Source organism: Lonchura striata, chromosome 2 (assembly GCF_050655825.1).
Source record: "Lonchura striata isolate lonStrDom1 chromosome 2, ASM5065582v1, whole genome shotgun sequence".
NCBI lineage: Eukaryota > Metazoa > Chordata > Aves > Passeriformes > Estrildidae > Lonchura > Lonchura striata.
The window spans coordinates 41691131-41716643 of NC_140704.1; the positions used below are offsets into that span (position 1 = coordinate 41691131).

Sequence of the window (25513 nt, forward strand, 5' to 3'; positions counted from 1 at the left end):
GAAAAGTAGTATAGAAGATGTAAGTGGTGTTACACAAAGTCTTTAAATGAGAAAATGAGATGTCAATTGCCTGGGTCGACACTGAAGTAAAAGTACATCATATAAAATAATTGATACTGATTCCTACAGTGTAGCACTAGCAGTCCCCCTGGAGGATTTACAGTTTCAAAATGAGCAAGTATAGCAATTTCTAGAGATATCTTTTGAGTGTTTCTTTTCTGTAAAATGATGGCCCAGAAAAGCTACGTTTATCTTCCTGGGACTTTTATGGCCAAGAAAAATTATGGCTAGTGATACCTTCTCAGAGCTTTAAATCAGCTTCTCAAGTCAAGCATTATTGATCACTTTGGGGAGGTGAAGAGTTTTGTGGTTGCTATGGATGTGGTTATAAAAATATTTACTTTCTAGCAGGATGACATTGATCTCTTCAGATTGTTGCTTCACACCAGTGTATTGCTAGATGGAGCCTCTTGTAAAACTTGCACTACTGATTTCAAGGCTTGTGATGGCTATTTGACCTTGACAAAAACAAATATATATATAGCATGGAAAGGTTTAGAAGGTTGTTACTCTGCTGCTGCTGCACATGAGATCTTGTGATGGTGTAAGTTTTAGTTAATTGTACTTTCAGTTACATTTCTTTATGCTGTTCTATGCACATTATTCTTCGAAATGGCCAGAATAAAATAGATACTTGAAATAGAAACCTGATAGGAAGTAATTTACAGCATTAGCACCATGTAAAATTGCAGTTCAAATTTATGTTTTTGGACAATAAAAATAATTTTGATTACTCGTTCATTATTCTTCTTCAAATGTTAGACCTTTGAAGGTTTAATTCATAAAAGAAATATTGTTGACTTTGTTTATTCTAGTAGAATGATGACCCTCAAAATATTAAAAAAATATTGAAAGTTATGTCAGATCTAAGATATTGAGGTTGCCAAAACCAGAACTGGAAATGTGCAAGTATTTGTTCAATATACACTTTTCGCCTTTTTATTTTTGCTCAGAAACTCAACTACAAATATTCAAGTGTTGAATTAACTCAGCAATAAAGTCATATAAATTTTAAGAAAAACAGAAATAATAGAGAGGGGATGATTATGCATATATACACCATCCTCCTCATTCCCTTCAATTTTTTGGAAAAGCTCAGACAAATAGATCAGAAGCATGGAGGGAGTTCCAAAGAGCCTCTTTGCTCACCTGAATGGCAGCAAGACTTTCTCTTCTTTCAGGAACAGTAGAGATTTTTTCTTTTTTCTTATAATGTGATTTTTACTCCAGTCATAGGATGTGTGCTTGCAAGTAGTTGACAACACTGAGCTACCTCCTGACATGTTGAACAAGTGCTTTGCCTAGAGAAGATGTACACAAGCATGATCTGAATATTACTCACTTTGAATTACTGAATGGAAAAAAATCAAATCCTGTAATGACTAATCAGTCACTTCATCCAGCAGCTTCATGCTCCCATGCATTAATAAGAAACCACACAATATAAAGTGCCAGCTCTCTCCTTTGGTCTTGACCAGACAAAACTCTCGCTGAAGTGAGGTTTCAGTTCTGCCTTTTTTAGGTGCTGTTGTTCCACTGCTAACCCTTAGCTGTCCTTAGTGTACTGAATACACTCATCTATATGATTTCCACCTTCCTTTAGGATCATATGGTTATTTAAAGTTCTGTTTCCTGTAAGGTCTTTGGTTTCCCGGACAAGATCAGGGTGTTTCCTTGGGAAGAGAGAACTGTTTGGGGGACACAAGAAAGCAGAACCTTTTGAACATGCTCCAAGTGATGACAGAAACAGTCTTAGGGCTAAAGTGGTAGGAAAACTCCTCTTAAACTGAATGAAGTTATTTTACCAAAGGTCAAAAATGCAAAATATTCTCAATACGTCAGAGTTAAGGTACAGCACGTATGAAATGTCATTATCTCTTCATGAGAAGAATGCTTTAAAGTCATACTTAAACATCTACTTTGTTGTTGAGTGGATAGTGAATATAACAGAAATCCTTCCTCCTCCCTGCCTCCTGAACTCTAGAAATTATTTTTCTTTTGTGCTTGTGAAAATTTTTATGCGCACAAACTTAATTTTAAATAATCTTTTTGGGCTTCAGTGGCCTGTGTGTGTATGATAATGAAATCCTCCCATTATTCCTAATGGAATAGGCAGACCTTCCCAGATGCTTAGCTTTAGCATGATGCTGTGGCTGGGTGTGAGTCGTGAGGGTAAATGCTGAGATGACCATCGTGGTCTGAGGACAAAAGTCAATGATATAGTTGCAAAGAGACTGTGACTGCATTCCTGAAAATTGCCTTTTCCCAGATATGCACAGGAGTTGCAGATCCCTGTGTAATCATGCTATAGGAAGACAGTGGTAATGCCAGATACTTGATGGAGATACCTGATAAAGATGAAGACACCTGATGGTGCATTTTGTCCTAAATGAATTCAAATCCCAGGCATGTCTGTGTCTCTCTTCTTTGTGGTTGTTTGTTGTTCAGTTGGGATTTTTTTTCTCCCATTGTGTTATATTCTTTTTATTTTTTCCTCTTTCTTCACTGTCAGTCCTGCTCTCTGTTTGTAATTATTTATTATACACTGTTAAGACCACAGATTAGAGATCTTGAAGTAGTGTATGCCTACCTAAAAAACCCTGCTTTCTACGCAGTGTATGATGAAGAAGTGTATTTGTTGGCAGCATAGTAAGAATGTGAGCGGGAAAAGGACACAAAGAAATTGTCTATGGGTCACACTGGATTCTTGCAAAATCATTAATGGCCCCCAGGTTTCTGAGTCCATTAGCAAAAAATGCCCTCCATCCCCTTTGGATGGGGGCATTCCTGTGTACCTGGGGAGCCCACTGATGTATCTGCTCTATTCTATGTAGCACCAACAGGCAGGGCTGGAGCAGTGGTGCCTCAAAAATTCTTCTTAAAAATTGAATTCTCAAAGCCACAGAAAAATTCTCTTGGGGACTACGAACCCTTCAGAATGGGAAGTGTGGAAGGAATGATGATGTGTTCTTGTTTGTTGATTGCCTCCTCATTCAGCCTACTGTTCTTTACTGTTCTCTTCTGGGAATAACAGTGCCATATATTTAATTTATAATGGTCATGTAGATAAATATACATATATATGCATATACAAAAATAGATTTTATCTTCATTTTATTTTAAAGTACATATTGTATTTTGTGATATTTCCACACTTTCCCCCTTTTGAATTCCAGGAAAACAGCAGAAAGTGTGTCCTTGCAGAGAGGACTTAGCTCTTTTTTTTCTAGGTTCAAACAGCAAATAGCTTTTAGCAAACATCAGGCCTTTGGCAAGATAATTCTGTTCCTGTGGCCTGAGCCAGTTCCCCGTGGAAGCTGCTGGCATTAATTCACCTGCCAGATCAGGTATAAGGCTCTTAAACTCCAGTGGAGGAGGGACAGAGTAAGGAAAGAACCAAGTCACTGCTTTCAGTGGCACCTGGGACTGGTCCAAGGAAAGTTTGGTGTTTTGCTTATGTTAGTGGACTCAAAGAGGCTGAGCTCTTGGTTCTGCAGGCATTAATACGGTATCCAGACTTTGCCAGACCTCTGCACTGCACAGGCTTGGATCAGCCCTGGGCGTGACTACATTTTTGCCAAGCTAGAGTGCAATATTGAGTGTTTACACTGACCATTTTTGCAAGCTATGGGTGTGCAGATGACACTGATGCAACCATAGGTTTGCTGAGAGAAAAATCTTCAGACCAAAACAAAACCAGTTTCAAAATTTGGTTTTGTTAGAGGCATGCAGCCTGTGCAGTTTGTTCTGGGTAGCCACAATGTTTCTGCTCTGATTTAAGATATGCTAAAATCAGATTTTGTAGAACTGAGCCAAAGTAAGTGTGGTAATAATCAGTAATGTGTCAGTCTCTGCATAGATCATAATCTAGCTATGAAGAATAAATAAATTTAAAACATCCTAAGCAGGACCCTGAAAAGAAGCTATGTGGGAAAAGCAGCCTCTCTGATCATAGTCTGGTAATAGCTTCTTGTGTTTAACTGGTAGCCTAATGTGCATAACTTGAAAGGAAATCTGTCAAGAACCTCTGCTTTATGCTGGAAAATAAGAAGAGTTTGTATCATCAGGTTTAAATGTCACTCCTGTGTCCAGGCGTGTATTTAAATAAATTAAAGGTGAACACTGTCTTTGTACAGATCCATTTATTTAGCCTCAAAGTTGTGCAGCTGCTAACAGGCTCCCTTTTTTTCCCTTTCTATTTTTTTACTTTTTTTTCCCCCATCTGTCTCTTTAATATATATTTTAGCATACGTTCTCTGCATTCAACAATAATGGTATTCCAAAGGCTTCAGCTCCTATGGCAGGTAATAGCTGAATGGGGCAGCACAGTTTTGAGAAAAGTATGAGGAACTGTGGGTGAAACTTAAAAACTGAGATAGTGTTGCAGGCAGGAATTCAGCACTGAGGGACAGGGGAAGAGGTAAAAAAAAAAACCAAAAAAACAAAAAACCAAAACTCTAGCAAAACTAAAACCTCTACATTGTGTCTTTAAAATGACACTTCAACTGATAACATAAGCTTTGGTTGTGCCCAGCCAGAGACAGCCACTGTAGGGTGGACTGACAAGGATCAGGTGAGGGGAGGGCGAGTCTGTGGTGGATGCCTGTTACTACTGCTGTAGGTTGGAAAGCATAAACAAATGCACAGTTGTCCTTTACAGGCTCAGGACACAGCTATGGTACATGCTGGGGAGAGTAGTGCTATAATTAATTCCTTAGTGGGGAAAAAAAGCCTGACAAATGACAGCTTTTGTGCTGATTTGGTTGTAGTTTAATTTGTTAACTGTGATGTACCTTGCTATCGGGGACCCCCATGCACTGTTTCAAAGAGCTTGCATGTGTATAGGTATTTAATTATTAATAATTAACAATTAAAAAACATTATTATGTTATTAAAGTTTTGGAAAATAAAAAGCACCAAAATTAGTTTCACCCTGGCAGTGTTGGTTTCATATTGAATTGTGTGCAGGTACTGGAGTCCAGTCAAAACCTGCTTGATCAAGTTGTTTTTATCAAGAAACTTCTGTCATGGTCATTGCACAGAAGAGCTTTTCTAGGCGTGACTGGGATATTGTGCACACAGCATTGGAGGAAGTCATGTTGTGAGTAAGGAAAGGGATTATTCAAAGGGAGAGGATGGTCTCCTGGCTAATTGCTTCCTTGGAAAATTTGATTTTTATCTCCTGCTTGAACCACAATGTTCCTATGGAATGCTAGACAAGGCAAGTAAGCCCTACATTTCATTGTGTTCACTCTACTCCTTGTTTTCTGAATCCCCATCTTTGGATCTGAGTTGCAGGAAAAGCAGTTATTCTCAGGTGCATCTGAAAGTCAGTTGGAGCTCTGTGTTCTAAAGATGCAAAATGCAGTGCTATAATAAACACTGTGGGAAAACAGTTCTCCAGAAATTTGGCAAGAATTGGATTTTCACTCTAATTTTAGTGCACTGTCTAAAATTGGGATAGCATACTACTCTATCTCACAGAGGTATGTTTAATAGTTTAATAGTTTATTGATGGACTTGTGGGACAATACAGATAACACAGTGTTTTTCAAGAGCCCAAGCAGATGCAAAGCTCTGAGTTGCAGTTCTGCAGGCCACGCAGATAAACAGGCAGAAAGCAAAATAGGGGGAGGCATTCTGAAGGAGGCTCTCCCTTCTGTTTCTGCATGCAGGTAGTGGTGTGGAGAAGGGGAAAGTATGTGGTCAGAAAATTATAGGCTATACCATAATGTATACTTAACCAAGGATAGAATTAAGATGTGTGGAGAACTCGTTTCTGGAAGTGTTGCATACTTAGCTGCAAGCATTTCAACATGTTTGTCCCTCTCTCATCCACCCCTCTGCCTCTGTCCCAAGTCCTAATTTTCCATCTCTCTTCTTTGGTGGGTTTGGTTTTGTTTTGTCTCCCTGCCTCATTTCTTCAAGCCCTCTTGTCCAGCAGCTCAAGGCAACTTGCCAAAATCCTTCTTTGTATAATTTTCATCTGCTCTTCTTCAGGCTTGACAGAGAAAATCAATGTAGAAAATGCAGCTTCTACACTAAAAATTTGGCAAATTGTTGTTTTAAGAGAGGAGGTGTTGGGCAACTGAAAGAACAGGCTCTGCTCCTGTATGAGACATCCATCTTTAATGGTTTCATAAAGCTGTGGGTGGACAAAGCTATGAAAAATACCATAGTATTTTAGAACAGTATTAGAAATACTCATAGTGATACAGTGATTTAGGAGGTTGTTGGTGAATATTGTGACATGGTTAGTTCTTGCATTCATCCAGAATGCAACTTTTCTTAAAACAAAAGGCATAATACAGGCTGGACAGAGCTGGATTTTTTGAGACCAATCACAATCTTGTGCTGATCTCAGTGAATGATGAAAAAGGCTGAAAAGCTCTTAAGTATAAGAGATTCAGGCTGCATGGAAAAGCAAGATCCCTGCTGGAATTTCTGATTGATGCTTCAAAGCCTCCCTATGTGCATAAGCCATGTTCATTGGACTGTGCAATACAGTCACAACAGTAATTGTGGATTGCCACTTGACCTCCAAGCTGAAATTATTTCCCATTCCCTATGCTGTTACTAAGATATAGCACAGTACAAATCAATACATTAATTAGAGTTCTTTTTATTTCTTTCCCTAATGCATGAGAAGGAACTTGGATGTCAAATAAAATTCATACTTGACAGAAAGACAGTTGTCATTAGGAAACTACTATATTTAGTTTTGGAAAACCACAATCCTAATTTCACTCTTTTGAGTACATTCTTATATTGCTGGGACTTAACTTTAAAAGGCAGTGTGCAAGAGGAAAGTAATGACCTACCTGAAGAGCTGGCTTCTCTTGTGGTGTTTTCTTCTGTTTGAAACATGAGCATCCATGTAAAGATGTGTAAAAATAATCTTGAACATACAATGCAGATGTGTGGAACTGTAATTTAATGATGAAACTTGCCATGAGTGAAACAGTGATAAACAGCTCATATTTTACTAGGTTTTCATTGTTCCATATGGTATATTTGAAGGTTTTTTGTTTAACTTTTCAGTAAAAATGGTAGGAATCTTACCCAGGAGAATGAGGTTTCCAAGCAGTTTTTTCAAACTGGGGATTTCTTCCTAGACTTTGGCAATCGTGAAACATGACCAGACACTTGTACAAAGAACTTGATGTTCTCTCTTTATGCAGTAACAGACAACTATTTAGCAAATGTTTGCCTGAAGTAAGCAAGTCAAGATAATGTGTTAAAGGTGAGATGGGGGTCTCTTGTAAAGTGTTTTACCAGCTCAAGTTAAAATTAAACTGAGTACAGAGTCATAAATGAAAAGGAATTCTCTAAGCTTGGTTACATCTAATTTTCACTTTCTTATTGAGCTGTACAGGGGAATATTAGTCTTGGCAGGGCTGGAGGGAAGAAAAAACACAAACCGAACAAAAAATCCCTCTCCCCCTCAAAACCTCACAAAAAAACCCAACCCACTCTATACTATGCCTGAAGTATTTTTCACTCCAAAAACTGAGCTTAATTTCAAAATGCCTCTTCAATTTAGATCTCAGTTTAAAAAAAAAAAGGTGGAGAAGTGAATTTAAAAAGAACACTTAATTTTGAATTGTGTTGGTTGGTGTTTCTGTAGATTACATATTACATGGACAATGTACACAAGCAAGAAGATGACCCTGACAACTGGTGCAAATACAGTCCAGATGAGTTGATGGGAACAAAATCAGATTAAGATCTAATGTGCACAAACAATATTGTTATGAAGAGAAGTTTATAATGAATCAGTTCTTGATACTCTTAAAACCTGTTGTGAATATCCCATTGATTTCAAGTCATCCTGACATGTCTGCACACAAAATGTAGAGAACATGAAAGCCAACCTACCGTGAGGTCTGTGTGCTCTAATCAGCGCTGGCATTGTTTGTCAGACTCCTCAGGACCAGCAGCTCCTTTCCGAGAGTCGTTTCCTATCCTCTTGTTAGCGTTTGGTGAAGGGTGGCTCTGCTGTTGCTTCCGTTCAGCGCTGAAGGAAAGGGTATGCCCAGAAATTTCCCCCCTGGTTTCTTCTGCCAGGGCCATGGATTAGTCTGGTAAAAGAGATCACCTCCCTTAAGACCTTTCCTCTCCAATACCCCTGCATGGAGCACTCATTGTCAAATTAGATTCAGATTAGGAGGAGCCTAATTAACAGCTTTTACCATTTTCGTGTTGACCTGTTGTGCTAAAATTGACTTTGGGAGAATAAAAGGCACAGTTAACCCACTTGGTACCAAGATTACCCCAAAAATTCCCTGTCACACTACCTGTTTCTTGTGCACAGTTTCTTTGGCTTTAACATCTAGCTGATAGTTGATGAAAGGGGAAGCTGTTCAGATCCATTGCTTGGACATGCTCTTTTATAACCCAATTGCCTAATTTATGTATTTCTTCAAAGCTCCCTATAGTTATGTATCCCACAGTACAAGAGAGACCTTATTTCATAATGAAACACTAATCTTTTTTTACATCCACATAATGATTCTATTAAATCCTATGTATCAAAACAGCTCAGCATCACAACTATTAATCTAAATTTGTTTATTCACTACAATAGATGGGTTTGTCCCATAGCTGTCCTGCCTTATCACTGGATTATCAAATGATATATGGCTTTTCCTGTATCAAAGACAAAATGCTGTGCATGCTGTGCTCTTCCTTTTCCCTTTGTGTAAGCTAGCAAAGCTCCCAGCTTGCGATGCCTTTCAGTTCCCTAATTCCTTTTTCATTTATTGGTTTTATGTGCTAAGACGTGTAATATTGTTTGCAGTAGGGGATTGCACTACATGCCTCTGTATTTGTGCACATTTCATCATAGTGGGCTGAGTTTTCAATATGTGTGGATTTGTGGGCATTTTGATATAGCAGTAATTCATAGCTTGAAGAAAGGGATATCTGCAAAGTACTACTTTTTTAGATATATGTATAATTTTTTTAAAGTTATTTTAAGATTTTTTTTTTCCTTTTTTAATTTGAAACTAGTAATATCAGGCTTTGCAGGGAAAATGTGCTAAGCATCTCTGACTGCACACAGACTTTGTGAACAAAAAGCTGTCATGTCATTGTACAGGCTTTCCCTTCCCCCCTCAGTGGGAAAACAGGAACTTCTGAGAGGGCAGTAAATAGCTGAAATACTCAACAAAGAGCACTTGAACAAAAGGCTGGTAACACCTCTTTATTGTAGCTGCACTATTGTCATTCTAGGGAAGAAAATATTGAGCAGAAGAAAGCTGTTATCCAAATCTGAGGAAATACTAAGGGGAAAAGGTGTGGAAGTTAGCTAAGTAAATATAATTTAGTTGATTGTGTATATTGGGATGCTATAATATAAACAACACTGCAGGAAAAGGCTTGGGTTTTTCAGAAGAACCGTTTGGGTGGGAAGGGCAAGCTGTAAGCTTGCACAGTGATACGGAGGCTTTTTATTCAAAAAGCTTGTGTGCAGTCAAAGATATTTTCAAATTGTTTTTCCCCCAAAGCGAGTGCAGAGCACACCCTCACTGTGCCTGTAATCCCTCAGCAACTTGGCTGCTGCTACCTTACCTAGAGCTCTCCTCCCCATAACCTTGGCGTGTGTGCTGCATCACTTGCTGCTCATGAATGGCAGCTCCGATGCCAATAGCCTTCGACAAAGCCAGTGGCTGCACTTTTGGATATTGGTACTTTCAGCTGCCTGCACTGCCCCAGCAGCTGACCCAGTCAGTCCCCTCAGCTCTACCTGGGACCTGAGTGCAGCAGTGGTGGTTAACTCGTAAACTGTTTGGTGGGTTGGTGGTGGAGTCTGACAAGGTGACTGCCCTCCATTTATCTGCCTTTCTTGTCAGCCAGTGGTCGATGCTGTGGGAGCCTTGTCCTCCCGTCTCGCAGCTTAGTCTGTGCATGAAGCTGTCCTGGTCTGCTCACTGGGCTTTGGCAGTGCAGGGGATGGGTGGAGGTCGGATGGCATGGAGAGCAAGCAGTGCTATCTCAGTCCAACAATTTGATGTGCTGAGAAGATTTCCCTGAAATTTAGAACAAAGTTCTAGCCTGGGCTAGGACAGAGGGCACACTTTGCTAGATCCATTTGGGGGTTGTACCAGCTTTCAGTCTAACAACATGCTTGTCTCCCCATGGAAACTGCCCTGCTGACAGAGGGGATGGAAGGAAAATGTGTGGGAAATACCTTATCACTGAGAGGTGTAATTGCTCTAAACAATTTCAGACATACAAGATTCATTAATCCATAGTAATCCCTGTAGTTTGTAGTCATTCTGACATCTGTATTGGGAAATCAGATTTAGAGGAGAAATGGAATCAAGATTTCTTGAAAACCCAAAGTATATTAGCTGTATTGTGGGGACAGTGAAGCATGAGCAAATGCAGTGAAAACAGTATCTCTTGGCATTTCTGTGTTTATGCATTATGGGAGGCAAACACAGAATTTCTGGTTTCAGGCTGATAGCTCATAAATGCAGACAGCTGACAAGGTCTCCATGCCTTGCTGTTCACTGCAGTTCACATTCTAGCCTGTGGTGATACCACAAACCAGTGATTTGTTTACCTCAAATACACTGAGCATTAGAGCACAGTAACTGAGGAGCAGCTTTGTCTGCAGTCACCCTTGCAGGGCATTAACCTCTGGCACAAAAGCAGAGCAAACATCTGAGGGACATTAAATCATTTCTGCTCACATATTTAAATCTGGATAAGCCAATGGATTGAGGTTTTTTTTTCTTGACTGGAGACCCTTTTTTTGCAAAGAAAGCTGGCATTTGTCACCAGTTGTTCTGTTCTTTGTTTACATAAGGCCCATTGAAGCAGTTGGAGAACATTATACCCTACCCCACAAACAAGCACATATACTTAATTTATGACTTTGGTAGTTTCAATTTCGAGTGTCAGGTATCCCACAGACCTTTTGACTTTGTTCTTTTATGCTGTATGCACTACTTGAGTATTTATTATGGCAAGCAGACAGGCTGTGGGAAGTCATTCAGGCTTGTGGACTTTTTTCTTCAGAACCTTGAAAATAAAGTTATGGAGCTTGAGAAAAAGGAGCTCTCTAAAAGCATGACTGATGTATAGAGTTGTTTTACTTGTTTGGCCAATTAATTTTTTTTTTGCATTAATATTTTCACTTGCATATAAGTCTTCATCCTGAAGTTGCTTTAATACCCTAAACATCTCTACAAAGCATTTAATGTGGAACAGTGATAACAAACCTAAATAGGCCTCTGTTGAAAACTTAATTGTGGATTTGTTCTTGATTCCTTCAAAGTCAACTCTTTCTACTACTACCACAAAAAGAATAAAGAGAAAAATAAAGCAGAATTAAAAAAAACAATGTAGCTTGTTGCCAGAAGCTATGCTAGTATTTGTGATTATCTCTTGTTCAGTTGTGTCTTGTCAACAATTTTGACTATGACCCTTAGTTCAAAGGTATATATTGGTGACAGATGGACATTTCAGAAAAGGACATGAATTGAAACTGACTTCAGAAAAATTCAGATGAGAAATGGGGCTGGGGTTTTTCATCAATGAAAGCAGTAGACACTATGGCAACTTTTTTTAGAGACAGGATGAATTTTATCAGTGCAACGTCTCTGCCAAGGTGTCATCTCTTTCCAAAAAGCATGTTGTAAGTTGAAATCTTTATGCCATTGGCAATATGGCCAAAATGGTCCTTTCTGACAGTGAAGTCTTTGAACATAAATGCCTCCAGAACAGCATATGCAAATGTTAAATATTTATAGGCATGCAGTTCTTCTGTGTTGTTATTGCTAAGTGTACTCAGGAAAGGAAGCAATTTTGCCAGAGATGGCAAAGGATTTGTCATTGAGGTGCTTCTACAACATGTGGATCAGTCTTTGTAAAATCCTTAATCTTTTTCTAAAAATGTGAATCATAGTCTTTTGGGCTGGATTATTATACCTGGGACTCCGTATAGAAATAGACAAGAGATACAATAAACTTCTAAATAGGCAGACAAAACCAGATCTGAGTGCAGACTTCTTTTCTTATCTCTTTATCATCTTATTTTCTCCTCTGTTTGTTAGGCAAGGGGAATTGTTTCAACTTTTGATGACTAGAAGATTCTGTCTCACAGCAAGAAAAAAATCTGTATGGTATGAAATCAATCTTTGCGTTTTTTAGCTGTGGAAATTAAAAGATATTTTCAGTCTAAACGTTTTTTTGAATGAGCAGTTAAGGGTTTCCTCCTGTTTAAATGGATGAAGAATGCAGCAATAGATTTTCATAGCAGGTACTCCCTTTGAATCTTCCATTGCATCACATCTGGCTTTATGACTTTGTATCTTAGCTATTGGGCAAAATAAAAGTCATTCCCAGAGAAGTAATAGGGTTCCTATTTTAATGTAGCAGCTAAGCCTTGTGAAGCAATGCTGCATGGCTGCTAATTTTAGGCATCACTATTTAAATGGCCTAACAGGAAGATGGAGATGTAAAAATAGCAACAAAGAGCCAGTGACATTATTAATAAAGCAGCTGTATACAGCATTGTTCTCTTGTAGACACCATTTAAACAAAGTGAACTACATAAATAATCAGTTATAATTCATAGGTAACCATTGTTAGGAATTCTTCTTTTAAAATGATTCACCTTATTAATGTAAAAATTATGGCAAAATTACTTTTTTTCTTTGTGGGTATATACTTCACATGCACCAAATGTTAAAAGTAGCTTACCAAATCACAGTCATTTATTGAGAAGCTGGTATTTTTCTACCCTCAGGAACTATGTCCCTTCAGGGGAGATGGGAAGAAGGACAATAGAGTGCTGCAGAACTTCTTTCAAAGGAAGAGTTTGTATGTCCGTAGAAGAGGCAATATGAAGGTTAGGGAAGACTTTTTATGTTATGTGATTTTATTAGATCAGAAGCACAAATCCTTCCTGCCATCATGCTCCGTTAAGAAACAGTAGTAGTTGTAGTAATAAAAAAAATAGTAAATAGCCACACTGGGGAAGACACATTCAGACAGACAGAAATGGCCCTGTATTTTTTGAACTCAGAACCTGCTTCTGCCCTTTTCCAGTTTAAATAATAAATGAAAAATTAAACGAGATTGCAGACAGTTACTGCATTTTTTTCCTAGTTTTTCTGTACAAGGACAATCATTTATTCACAATGCACTTCCCAAAAGCAAGAAACAAACATTGTATTCAGTGAACACAGCAGGTCAAGCCTGCACATTTAGTTTGTATAAGTGCTTTATAAAGGAGAGATAGTATTCAGAACTCAAGGGCTATACCGTGGTCTTCATCTCCAGAAATATACCTCTACTGTTTGGCTTGAAAGCCTGTAGTCCTTCTCAGTAAAACTCTCATATGTTTGTGAACCAGTCACTGCATTTGTGGAAAGGAAAAGGAATATGTTGAGCTTTTTGTCTGTCCCACCCAAGCTCCTGAGGTGGATGCAGACAACTCTATCCCAGAGTTAAACTGCAGCTGCACTCTGGAAGTCCTTTCTGTCTTAAGAGGAGATGTGAAATTCATCATCAACTGACATTCTTGGTGAATGTGAGGAAGCTGCTTCCTTTGTCCAAATCTTAGCTTCAAGTCTTAAAACAAGAATTCAAAAAGCTTGCCAGTGTGGTTTTCCTTTTTCTTTTTATTTTTTTTTAATTTAAATTGCCTCAAAGAAGCACTGCAAGCTCTTTTAACTTCTTCTACCAAGTAGCTAATGTTCCTGACAAATGTGAGCTCTCAAATCTACAGATAAATTTATAGTATGAAGACCTAAAATTTAAATTCATTAAATAATTTGGCATTGTATGAGTGCAATGATAGGTTTCCTCACAAATCAACTCAGTAAATTGCCCCTAGATCTCATGTGGGTCACATAGAATTTATTTTTACTTCTCTATTGCCTCTATGGGGACAGGACTGTTTAGAGGACTAAACTGAGTGTTAATTCTCAAACAAACCAGTTACAGCTTCCACTCAGAACTCCAAAATGTATTAATATTTGAACGTTAAAGAAAATATCATTTAGGCTTTTAGTTTCACCAATCTTGATTTATAAGCAGATTTTTGAAAATGAAAAATTATTGGAATATGGAATTTAATTGCTACTTTTATATCTGAAGGTGTTTGTACTGAATCTTCAAGTTTTTCCTCAAAAAAGCCATCACCTCTAGAGGCTGCACAAAAGCAGCCACTAGGAAACAAAAATACATATCCTTTGCTTTCTGTGTCTCTATGTGACTATTCTGCTTTGTAATTGTCTGCTTTAAAATTCATACTTGAAGCCGTGGTTAAATGAAAATTTGTTCAGAAAGTAACTGAAAAGGCAGATTATTTTTTATTTTATTCCAATGTGCTAACTTTACATTCTCCTTTCTCTGCTGCTGAAGGGCAAAATGTAGCAACAATTCCAGTGAGTAATTCCCAGATCCACGATACTGCAATGTTTGCTGCAGCAGTACCACTTCACGGTTTCCTGACAGGGCTGGGAGGAGGCAGTGAATTTGGAATTAACAAGCATTTCTGCACCATATCACAGTGTTTCTCTCTAGGAAATTCTAGGTAGTGGGAGAAACCCCTGCCACAGCCAGGCCTTGCTGAAGTGGAAGGAAAAGGGAGTGGCAGCAGCATTCCTTTCAGTAGCATCCCTCCGGATTGTTCGATAAGAGGCCAGGCAGTATCCTCTCCTTGGTGTTTAGATGCTCTTGTCGACCTTTAGAGACTGAGCACTATGGAGGTAGTTGCCTTGCACTGTGTCACCTTTCAGAGAGGTGAGTAAGTGCTGCTAAGGTCGGGCTGCTTGTCTCCAGTAGCGTTTTGTACCACTCCTCTTTATTTACACTGTGGCCCTGATGGAGCCACTGATAGCACAGTGTGGTCCCAGCCAGCTGCAGCAGCTCTGGGCTTGCAGGTCTTTCTGCTGCCCATCTCAGTGGATTCTGCATCAGGGCATTTCTTTCAGACTAGAGAATGTGATGGGCACAGACAAGGCTGTCTTCTGCTGCCTTTTTGTAGATGAAATGATGGGTAGCACCGTGATGCCAAGTTAATGTATGCATAGTGTACAGTAACCTATATAAATTACTCCATGTGTGCAGATCCCCAGGCAAAACACAAGGTTGAGTTAGAGTTTACAGGCATGGATAAACAGAACTGTTCTCCTGAATGCAGCCCTCAAACTCCGGAGCATTTAATGTGGAAAGTGCCCTGGGACAAGGACCAATCTTCATGCTTTGTACACATTTTAATGGCCAGTTAATGATCAACCTCCACTCTACTGAGAAGATAAATTTCATGATGATATAATTCAAGCCAGATTCTTCACAGTTGCTTGAGATTATTTGTTGTAATTCTACTTTAGAAACAGATTATATATTGATGTGGCATGTAATTATCTCATCCTATTTTATTAACACTTCTACATCTTCCAGTCCTTGGTTGCCAGGGTTGCAGGAAAGGAGGCAAGTTAAAACCAGAAGTAATGGATCTAGTCAGTGGTTTGTTTAGCTCAGTCTCTAATAGTCACTGATACTGAAAACTTAGGGAAGAGTGTAAGAAGGAGTATGCACTGCAATCTTCTCTTCTCTTTATGGTTTTCTAACTTGAAACTGCACATTTAGGAATTTCCAGTGCTGAAGATTGCTGACTATCCTGACTGTCATGTATGTATATAATATACATAGACAGGGCTGACCCAGAGTGTGTATGATGTTTCCTATGGCATTCTGTGATTTGTACTGTGGGTTTTTTTTCCTTCTTTTTGATTTTGTTTTGCTTTTAAAGACCATTTCATTCTGTTTGCATTTAATCTTTTTGTGTGATAATTTCAGCAGGATGCTTCTTGTGTCGCAAGTCCTGCTCCACTCCTTGCTCCCCTCCTTGTGCCACCTGATGTTCTGCAGACTTCTGTCATATCCTTCTTTAGTCTTCAACAGAAAATTGGATCTGTCTTCTTTTCCAGCTTTAATTTTCTTTTCTTGTAGGAGCTGTTCTCTGCGCCTTGAATAATCCAACAGAATAATTTTGTAAATGGAAGGGATGAATGAGCACAACAGACTCAATGTGTGGGTACACCATTGATTTATAAAGCACTCTGGTATTCTCTCTTTAGTAGAGGTTTTTATTACTTTCATTTTTTTCCTAAGAGTTTCTAATCTTCCACTGTAACATTTTGATGACATGAACAAAATTTACAACCTGAACAAACTCTTGTTGCTTATTTACCTTCTGAATATCCACTACTCTGCCTCTAGTTATTAATAGAGCTTCCTGAGAAACTGTAAGAAATCTGTTGCAGTGATTTCATAATTTTGATGTAGCATGTCTGTGTTTTCCAGAAAACATCTGTTGTTTTTTTTTAATATAAGCTACCTCCTTACAACTTTGGTCTCACACATTCCATGCATATTTCTCAGGTGAAGCAACCTGTAATATGCTGCTGGCATGGACAGCACGATTTCCTTACCGACTCCCTGGGTTATTTTTCTGGAATACCAGATGCAATGAGCCAGAGCACCATATCACAGAGGACTCCTCATGCATGGTCTGCAGTGGAGGAGTACCTTTGTGATTTACAACTTTTTAGTAGGTGGTAGATTATTAAGGTGACATGAAATTGGGTGTGCTGCTGCATTTTGCCCGGGTGCTGTTATCTTCATGCTTGAGCAGTGCCCATTCTGATCAGGAAAAAAAAGTTTCTCACTTGCATGCCTCCCTCTCTCTGCTCTTCCCAATGAGACTTTGTAGTTTCTTGGGCACTCCTGAGTGCTAGCTCTGCCTCCCAGTGTGACTCCTTTAGGAAGTGCAAGCTGATGCCCTTATTTACATATGCCATGGCCAATTCAGTGCATCCTCGCTGCATGGCTGGTCTGGATAATAAGCGTCACCATCTGAACACCAGGACTGGACTTCCTTTACTGGCTCACACATCAGGTGGTCTGGTCCCCAGTTTTTTAGGCAGAGGTGCTCCTGGGCTCTTTCTGGGGGGTTTGGGGTGGGTGTGGAAGGACTTCCCTGCTTTGTGGAGCTGTGGGAAAGTCAGCAGAGGTCTGTCAGCCCTTGAAGGGCTTTGTCTGAAGTCTCATTCCGGAATAGGTGTGTTCCCTATTGAATGAACTGTCTGCCAGAAGGCTTTGACCCATTTCAACCTTGGGTCAGGAGGTTTTCTGATATGTCATAGGATTTGGACTAAACTCTGGGGTAAGAGAGTTCAGTCTTTGATGAGGACATATTTCCAGAACATATTTTGGCACGTGCTGCTTCCAGCAGTTTTCCTTCTTAGGAATTCTATCCTAAACAACAGCTCTGGCAGGGAGTGGTTCTCTGAAGCAATGGTCAGTACTGCCACCATTTCAAGCCCATTTAGCCTGTAGTGAGGGATATGTGCTGGTGCTGCCACACAGCCAAGAGCATGGCACACATGTTGAAGACTAGCAGGGAGAGTCAACACGGAAACTGGTCACTTGAAAGTAATTAAACAGGTATTCAGGCAATTTTTAAAAATTATGGGAAAGTAGAAGAAAATGAATTTTGGGCTTTTACTAGGCAGATGTGTTTTCAAAGCTAGGAGAGACTTGAGACCTGTAGCTGCTGCTTAAGTTTGATGCTAAGTGTTGTACTCTGCAAATTATAAAATTGGTATGTCCAGTATGACCAGTGGCATGCTTCTGCAAGCACTGTGGATTATAAAATTTTTTTCTAGCAAGGCAAAGCCCTGAAAAATCTAATGAGGAGGGGAAACTAGTGAGTGGCTGATGTCAGCTCATTGTAATGTTTGGTGTTTGAAAAAAAAATGTTTGAGACTGGGAAAGAGAAGCAGTAGGGTAAGGCAATGTATTGATCAGACTGTTCCAGAGCACATTCACATGGCCCTTGAAATTTCAAAGACACTTAAGTGAGGTTCGTATATCTCTAAAAACTGGAGCTGAAAAACATTTTTGAATTTCCTCATCTTTGCACCTTTACTCAGTGTAAACAGAAATATCTGAAGTTTGAATCTTTCCATTTAAAAACATGCTCATCACCTTTTCTCTGACTGCAGCAGAAATAAGATTTTTATATTTTGTATCTTAGTCTGGATTGATATTTGATTTATCCAGCAATTACAGGCTTTCACCTTATTTTTTTTCTTAAACTTTTTGTTTTTAAATTAAACACATCAAGTGTTCTTATTTTGACTAGTTTGTGAATAAACCTGCAGTTGATGTTGCTGTTGTACCTGGTATGGAAGTGAACCTGTTAAAGTTGCTTTGGGAAGACACTCAAATTTGGAATTACCCTAGTGAAAGATTTACACACACACACACACACACACACATACACACACATACACACATACATACATACATACATATATATATATCTTGCTTATTTAGAGCGGTCCTTTTCAATTTGCAGTGGTTGCACTGAATGGAAATTGCCCTGATGCTACTGCTGGGCCAAGTGCCCCTTTCCTAAAGAAAAAAGCAATGATTTTGCTCGCTCTAGTGGCAGAAGGCAGAATTGTCGTATGACACTTCATGGATGATGTGTGAGAGCACAAAAATTCTGATTTAAAGACACTTTTAAAGTGCAGTGCAAACATTTACTCCATTTAGCCTGAGCTGCAAAACCATTAAAAAAAAATAATTCTGTATCCATAAATAATCTGCAAATAAATCAATAAAGCTGTAAAATTAAACCAGCTGGAAATGATACAATTAAATCTGCATGTTCCTATGACTGACTGTCCTGGACATGTTTTACAGGAACAGTAGAGGGAGAATTCTCTTTTTCTCGTTCTTTTTTTTTTTTTTCTCCTTAAAAACCACACCAGCACCACCATCCTGGTATGTAGCCAAGGGAGAAAAGGATGGAGGTTGAAACACTGACAGGCTGCTTGTGCTGCTGCTAAGGTAGCTCCTAACTTGTGATTTAGTAAAGAAATAATGATGTGCAATAATTTAGAATGGTCTCTCTGTCTTCTAGTCATAAATCTCCTTTGCAAGGAAGAAGAGGCAAGATGTCTTTCTTTCTCCTTGCTGGATGCTGTCCATGTTTAGGTGGCTTTGCATACAGGAGGCAATTCGTGCTGCAAATGCACAACTCTTCTAGTATCCATCTGCCATCCTTTTCATCTGTGCCAGTAGCAACTCCATATAAATCCTGCAGTGCTTATGGTTGCAGGAAGCATCTCTTGGATAAAAGATAGCTTCTGGCAAGCATGCCAGTTTTTTGTTTTTTTGTTTTTTTTTTTTTTAAATACGTGAGCCTCGGGTTTTTCTTCCTGTCAGTTCTGCTACAATGAGACTTTTTTATTGTGGAAAGGATGTATACACATTTTTAACTGTGTTGCTGAGTTAACCACTCAGGAGAAATGCTGGAGAATTCCAAACCCTGGTACCACTGGAGAGGAGTTATTACATCTTAGACTTTTTAAATGCAGGTTGCAAGTACAAATTTTCTTTTGCTGTTTTTAATTTGCTTTAAAAAGCAAAATTGGAAACACACATTCAAGCTCACACCTGCTTTTATACCTGCTGACTTGTGATATGAGACAAGATGTGTCTCATGTACTAACAACAAAGCCTTTTTTTTTTCTAAGTGACTAAATAATCCCATACTTTTGAAGTTCTCAACACTGCAAAAGAATTATGGTATTTATTTAAGGGTTTGAAGATGTAATTAAGCATCTAATTTTAAACCTGCACAGTCAATAGTGTTGGACTTTGCTAACAAGTTACTTCCTTTTTATGGTGTCTGCCAACTGCTGAAGTATGCATTAGTGCATTGACATATTAATGCATTTTAGTAATGGAGGTACCTGATCAAGCAGCAGCCAAATGACCACAAAATAAATGTCTGAGTTGAAATCAGAACCTGCCATAAACAACAGAAAACTGCTTGCCTTTATCTTGTACTGACATCCCTGTTCCCATCTGACTTGAAAAACTGGAGATGGTTGGTGGAGCCCTTATAGTCTTAGGGCCCAGCATCCCCTCTTATCCATTACTACATTAATGGTAAAATGCAGTATTTTCTTGGGCCTTCTTCATGCCTTTGCTTCCCCCTTTCTTTGGCTCATTTTTTCCAGAATAGCAGTATGTTCCTGTAATTCTAATTAAGCATATTCTGATTTGCTCATAAATTAAAATCAAATACTTAGCTATTACTAATACTCTCTAGCCTACCTGGTCATAATGAGATATGGGTCTTCCCCAGATCCTGGGTGGAACTTTCTTCCTTGTCTTAGAGCTGACCTGGAGCAGTGAAGGTGGCTGTGCACCCTCTGTGTTCACTGAATTACTGCAGGCACTCCCCAGCTGTTGCTGATCTTGGCTTTCCAGTATTGCTTGCCTATCACTCGCTTGCCAGATTCTGTATGCTGGATGCTCCTTGAGATGACATTTGAATATAGTCCAATTTTTCCCAGTGGGGAGGTGTGACACCAAACCAGTAGGAGAAGTGGCATTCTCAGCTCCAGCAGATACAGCAATGTCACCCAGTTTGTACTGATCTGTTGAACAGCAAACCTGTCATGTAAGGGACAGTCAGAAAATTACGAGACAGGTGTTTAACACTGCAGAAGCAATCTTGGTATTTAGCATGCTGAGAATACCAGCTAATCATGGAAGGCTTGCCTAGATGTCTGGATTCCTTTGGCTCCTGAGGTATTTTGTAGATGCTGACAGCCAGTGTGAACTTTAAATCAATTTATTGCATATGTTTACATATGCAGCGAAACCATTTGCCATATCATTTAACTACACAGAGTGAATTGTTGACCATGAGCTGATCTGACCTTTTCAGGTCTAATCAAGAAGTCTGAAATATTATTTTAGCCTGTCAGCTCCAGTAATATGCTGTAAGAGTATCTGGATCTAACTGAAAATGTCAAATGTGCTCTAATATGCAACCCATCAAAGTTACGATGCAGGAACCAGTTAAGAATATAAATCTGTAACATCTGTGGTGCATCTCAATTGCCTGGTTGAGTTGTTCTGCCATGGATACAAGCTAGCTAAAAATGTGGACTAAAAGCAATTCTTCAGAATACATGTGAGGTGTACAGCTACCTAAATATTAAAATGTTCTTGGAAGAGGGGTGATAATACCAAGTTAGAATACTGCTGGAAAAAACAGGACCCAACCTGGATACTCATGCTCTAGGGACTTTCTTGCTAGCTTTAGTGTGCGGTTACATAAGATTAGTGGTCTCGTGTAACCTCAGAGTTTTTCTTTCTAATTTTAATAATTTGCTGCTTGTGAAGATTTTGCTCTTTCAAATAATAATCTATTATATAAGCTGAGGTATCCCTCATGCAATCTTATTGCATTTAGTAGTAAAAATTTTTCATAGTCTTGTGCATTTAATGAAAAATCTACTTCTCTATTTAAAGGTGTTCTAAAAATCAACACTTATAAGCAGAGTATTTAATGATGTTTAATTTTTTTCCTCACCTTCAAAATTTCTCTTCTTGACATTTTATAAGACACTCAGATCTCGGATAAATCTGCCTTCAATAATTATTTATCAAGCACGAGATCAATTGTTTATCAGTATAATTTCTGGATTATTAATTTATATTTGGATTAAAGTGTATGGGTGGAATGAAAAACAACTTTGTATCCTATGAAAATGATATTTTTTTAGCTAAACAGTCTATCAAAATTGTTTAGCCTTAAAACACTTGTTACACTAAAACTGAGTTGCTTTTATCTGATTGTGGGTAGTTCTTGCAATTTGAGGTGCTATTAACCGAATTGCTACTATTAGTAAAACGTTGTTGGAAGTAGAATTAAAATGAACTATGGGAAGAATTGCTGAACCGCTAAGTGTATTGAAAATAGTGTTTTAAATTCTCCACTTTAACGCTATTTGTACTGTTCTTACTAGGCAATGCTGCCCTCCCCTGGTATGCTGTGAAAAGCAGGAATTTTTATCCCAGTCTGAGCCAGTTCTAGAGCTTCCTGTTGAGGAGAAACTGGTGGATTGGTGAAAACGGTGGGAGAAAAAATGCTCCTAAACAGACCATTATATACTTTCTCTCTTAAGAGAGAAAGAAAACTCCAAACAAATAATAAAACAGACATTTTGTGCAGTGCTTTCTTGTATGCATGATGCAGACGTAGATTAATGTACAAATAATATACACTAAATCTCCTGTTAATAAATGGTAGAGGGCTGAATTAAGTTTGTATGGCAATTTGGAGGATGAATTAAAGACAAAATAAAATAAAAATTGAAGATGCAAGGTGGCAGAAGGACCAATTACAAGGAACTTTTCTACAACAGTAAGGTTTTGTCTTGTAAACATGAATGATAGATCTCTAAACATTATATATATGTTCAATTCTGCAATAGAGAAGTAAATGTGACCATGGCCAGCAGCTTGCATGGGAATAGGACCAGGTCTTGTGCAAATGAAGCTGTAGCAAAACCATCATCTGCTGTCAGGGTCTGTTGATTACAAGGCTATCACCACAAGCTCAGGAAGTCCCTTCACTGCACAGTCCTGAGAGCTGAGAGGTAGTCCAAGGAAATATTACTGTTGCATGGTCTGTTCTTTAATGTATTTCCTCAGGCGTCTGGTACTAACTGCTGCTGGAATAGAATATTGGGGTAGAAGATTCTTTAGGCTGTCTTACTGTGGCTCTTATGTGTTAAATGCATCTCTGTTTGCTTTAATTTTGTAATCCATTTCTCACTGCTAGGCAATTTCACCATAGTCCAGATAGCAGAAACAGCTAAGCCTTGTTGCAAATACAGGAATTTTAGTTCCCACATCTGAGTCTATTAAAGTGTGTGGAGTGAACTTTGCTTTTTTGTTTGTTTGTTTGTTTTTAAGGTAGACAATATCACTTTCTTTTTATGGTTAAGATTTTTCTAATTGCTGGGCAACTTGAAAAACACACAACTTTTTTTTCCTGAGGCATGTGACTTGACTTATGTTTAGCTTGCTCCTCACTCCTTTTAATGCATTGGAGATCACCTAACACTGGAGAAAACTGGAGAGAGTATGTTTGCATATTTTTTCATGTCTTAGATCTGAACAGATTGCCACATCAGGAGGGAGGTGTTTCCCCGAGATGGGTTTGCTTGAGGACTTTGCTTGAGTGCGAGTCCTTGTCTACTACTTAGGGTCAAGTCACCTGGGAGATGTTTTAAGAGCTGTGGAATATAATGACATTCCCAATCTGACTTGCTCTTCTCCAGTTAGAGTTACAGCTTGTAGTGGTGTTGATATTTTACTGCAACCTTTTACAGTAAGGTCTAGGAGTTGTTCTGTGTCTATGGTGTCTGCCAATCCACAGAGCAGGTGTGGGCCATTCTGAGCTCGACTCCAACTAGTACGTGACCTGTGACTTTGGCAGAGAGAACCTGCAAATCCCAGTGGTCTTTCACAGGCTGTTGTTTCTAAAGTGACATTGCTGGCAGCAAAACAGTATTTGAATTCATGCACATCAGCAAGTAAGCTACAATAATCAATTCTTTTGGGAGCTAGCTGTAAAACCACTGCAAGTATGGCTCCAAAGTAGTTTAAGGTTGAGCTAAATCAACAGATAAGACACCTTTTCCTTTGTGACACCCTGCCACAGTAAAACCAGTTTTGTAGGTTCTTTTTTGTCAGATCAGTATTTTGCCAGTGCAGCATCCCCATTCAGCTCATTGAATGGTTCATGTGAACAGCAGTGGTGTTGCCCCTCGACCTCGAATGAATGTATGAGGTCTAGCACTGTATAACAGCTTTCTTTCTTCTCCATAACTTTTGCAGGTATTGGGGCTGCTGGTGTGGACCCTGGTTGCTGGAACAGAATACTTTCTCTATCCAGCCTTTGGCTGGGTAATGTTTGTAGCTGTGTTCTACTGGGTTCTTACCGTCTTCTTTCTGATCATCTACATGACAATGACCTACACTAGGATCCCACAGGTGCCATGGACCATGGTGGTAAATATACACATTCTTTGTTGTTCCAGATTTGCTGGGTTTTGAAGAGAATAATATATTGGTGCGTTCTACATGTATATTTAACCAACTCTACTTGTACTCTTTGCAGATTTTTCCCTAATTACTGTGTGGCTGCATACCTGCAGTGTTTAACTTTCATACTACTCTTTCAAAGCACTTTTTCTATGATGTTTCTCCATTTTGTTCAGTGATTTATGTAGTGTCTTTATTTTTAATATGTGTGTGACTGATACTTATGCACAGTGACCTCTTTTTCTCCCTGTAGTGGTTATGTCCCATGAAGAATGAGTCTGTTGCTGCCTCTGAGGTAACAGACTTGGCCATATGGCTTAAACAGCAGAAATCCCTGCTGGAATCAACACCATGCATTAGAAGCAGGACTTGGGCTCTTAAAACATGAGTCTTCCTCTGCTGAAGTTAAAGCAAGGATAGTTCAGAGGCTGCAGCACTCTGACAGTCCATATGTAGTCTACTGTGAAAATGGTGCTGAAAATTATATATATGTAAAATATGTACCAGCAATCCTTTGCTTTGAGCTCAAGAGTTAAAGCAAATCAGATAAACAGCTACTGTAATTACAGAAAAATTTCACAGGCACTTAAAATGCAGATCCAGTTTTTATGGTTTGAGTAAACCTGGCCAGCTCTAACTCTCAACAGTATATTTTTACCTCATTTGCATAACAGTCTGGTCTTCAGGATAGTAGATCCTAAAAGTCATTGTCATTTCAGCCAACTGGCTATTTGTGACCCATCTAAGAATCACCATAAATTTTATCTTTGCATTTGTTGGATACAGTGAAATACTGGTTTGTGGTTTTTTGGGGTTTTCTTTGTTTTCGGGTTTTTTTTTTTTTTTGGGTTTTTTTAACAGTTAAGTATTATTGACTAGAATTCTGTTATTTCTATGATGAAATGTATTTGACTAACAGCTTGTTTTCAGTTATATTGTGTATGTGACTAAAATTGAATACTAGAATACTCTTCGCTTTTAGTGTTCCCATTTGCTGCTGCAATAAATAGCCAGCTATAGCAATTACTAATAAGAACAACCAGGATTATGTTCAGCTAGCTTCTCTATTTTCAAGTTTCATAACCAGCAATTACCATTAAGGCTGTAACACTGCTATAGAAATGTTGGATTATTTCAATTACAGCAGTAATGTGTCTGAGTACATTTAAAGGTGTGGGTTTTTTTTTTTTTTCCACCCATTGCATTACAAGTAAGTACAGTACATTCAAAGGGAAAGCACCTTTATATCCATTTGAATAAAGCTTTGGTCATTACCCTTCTTTCATCAGCCGAATGCTATTAGGAGACAACTGCACATAAATGAGTTGCCCCTGATCTATGTGGTAGACAATCTGGAATATTTGATTTGTTTATAATCCATATTGAGTATATTTCTGAGTTCCAAATATATTGTAGATGTACATAAACATAAGTCCAAAAGGTAGTCTCCTTTTATATAAAAGGGTCATATAAAGAGACAATAAATGCAAAACAAATAAAA

The 25513-nt window shown here is 38.7% G+C and overlaps 1 protein-coding gene across 1 annotated transcript in view; it reads left to right on the forward strand.

Moving 5' to 3' along the window:
* Nucleotides 1-25513, forward strand: part of CMTM8 (CKLF like MARVEL transmembrane domain containing 8) — a 34830-nt gene that overhangs the window by 3770 nt on the left and 5547 nt on the right. The window contains exon 2 of the mRNA XM_021525871.3: nt 23806-23979. Within this exon, the coding sequence (XP_021381546.2) occupies nt 23806-23979 (174 nt within the window). The remainder of the gene's footprint in view (nt 1-23805; nt 23980-25513) is intronic.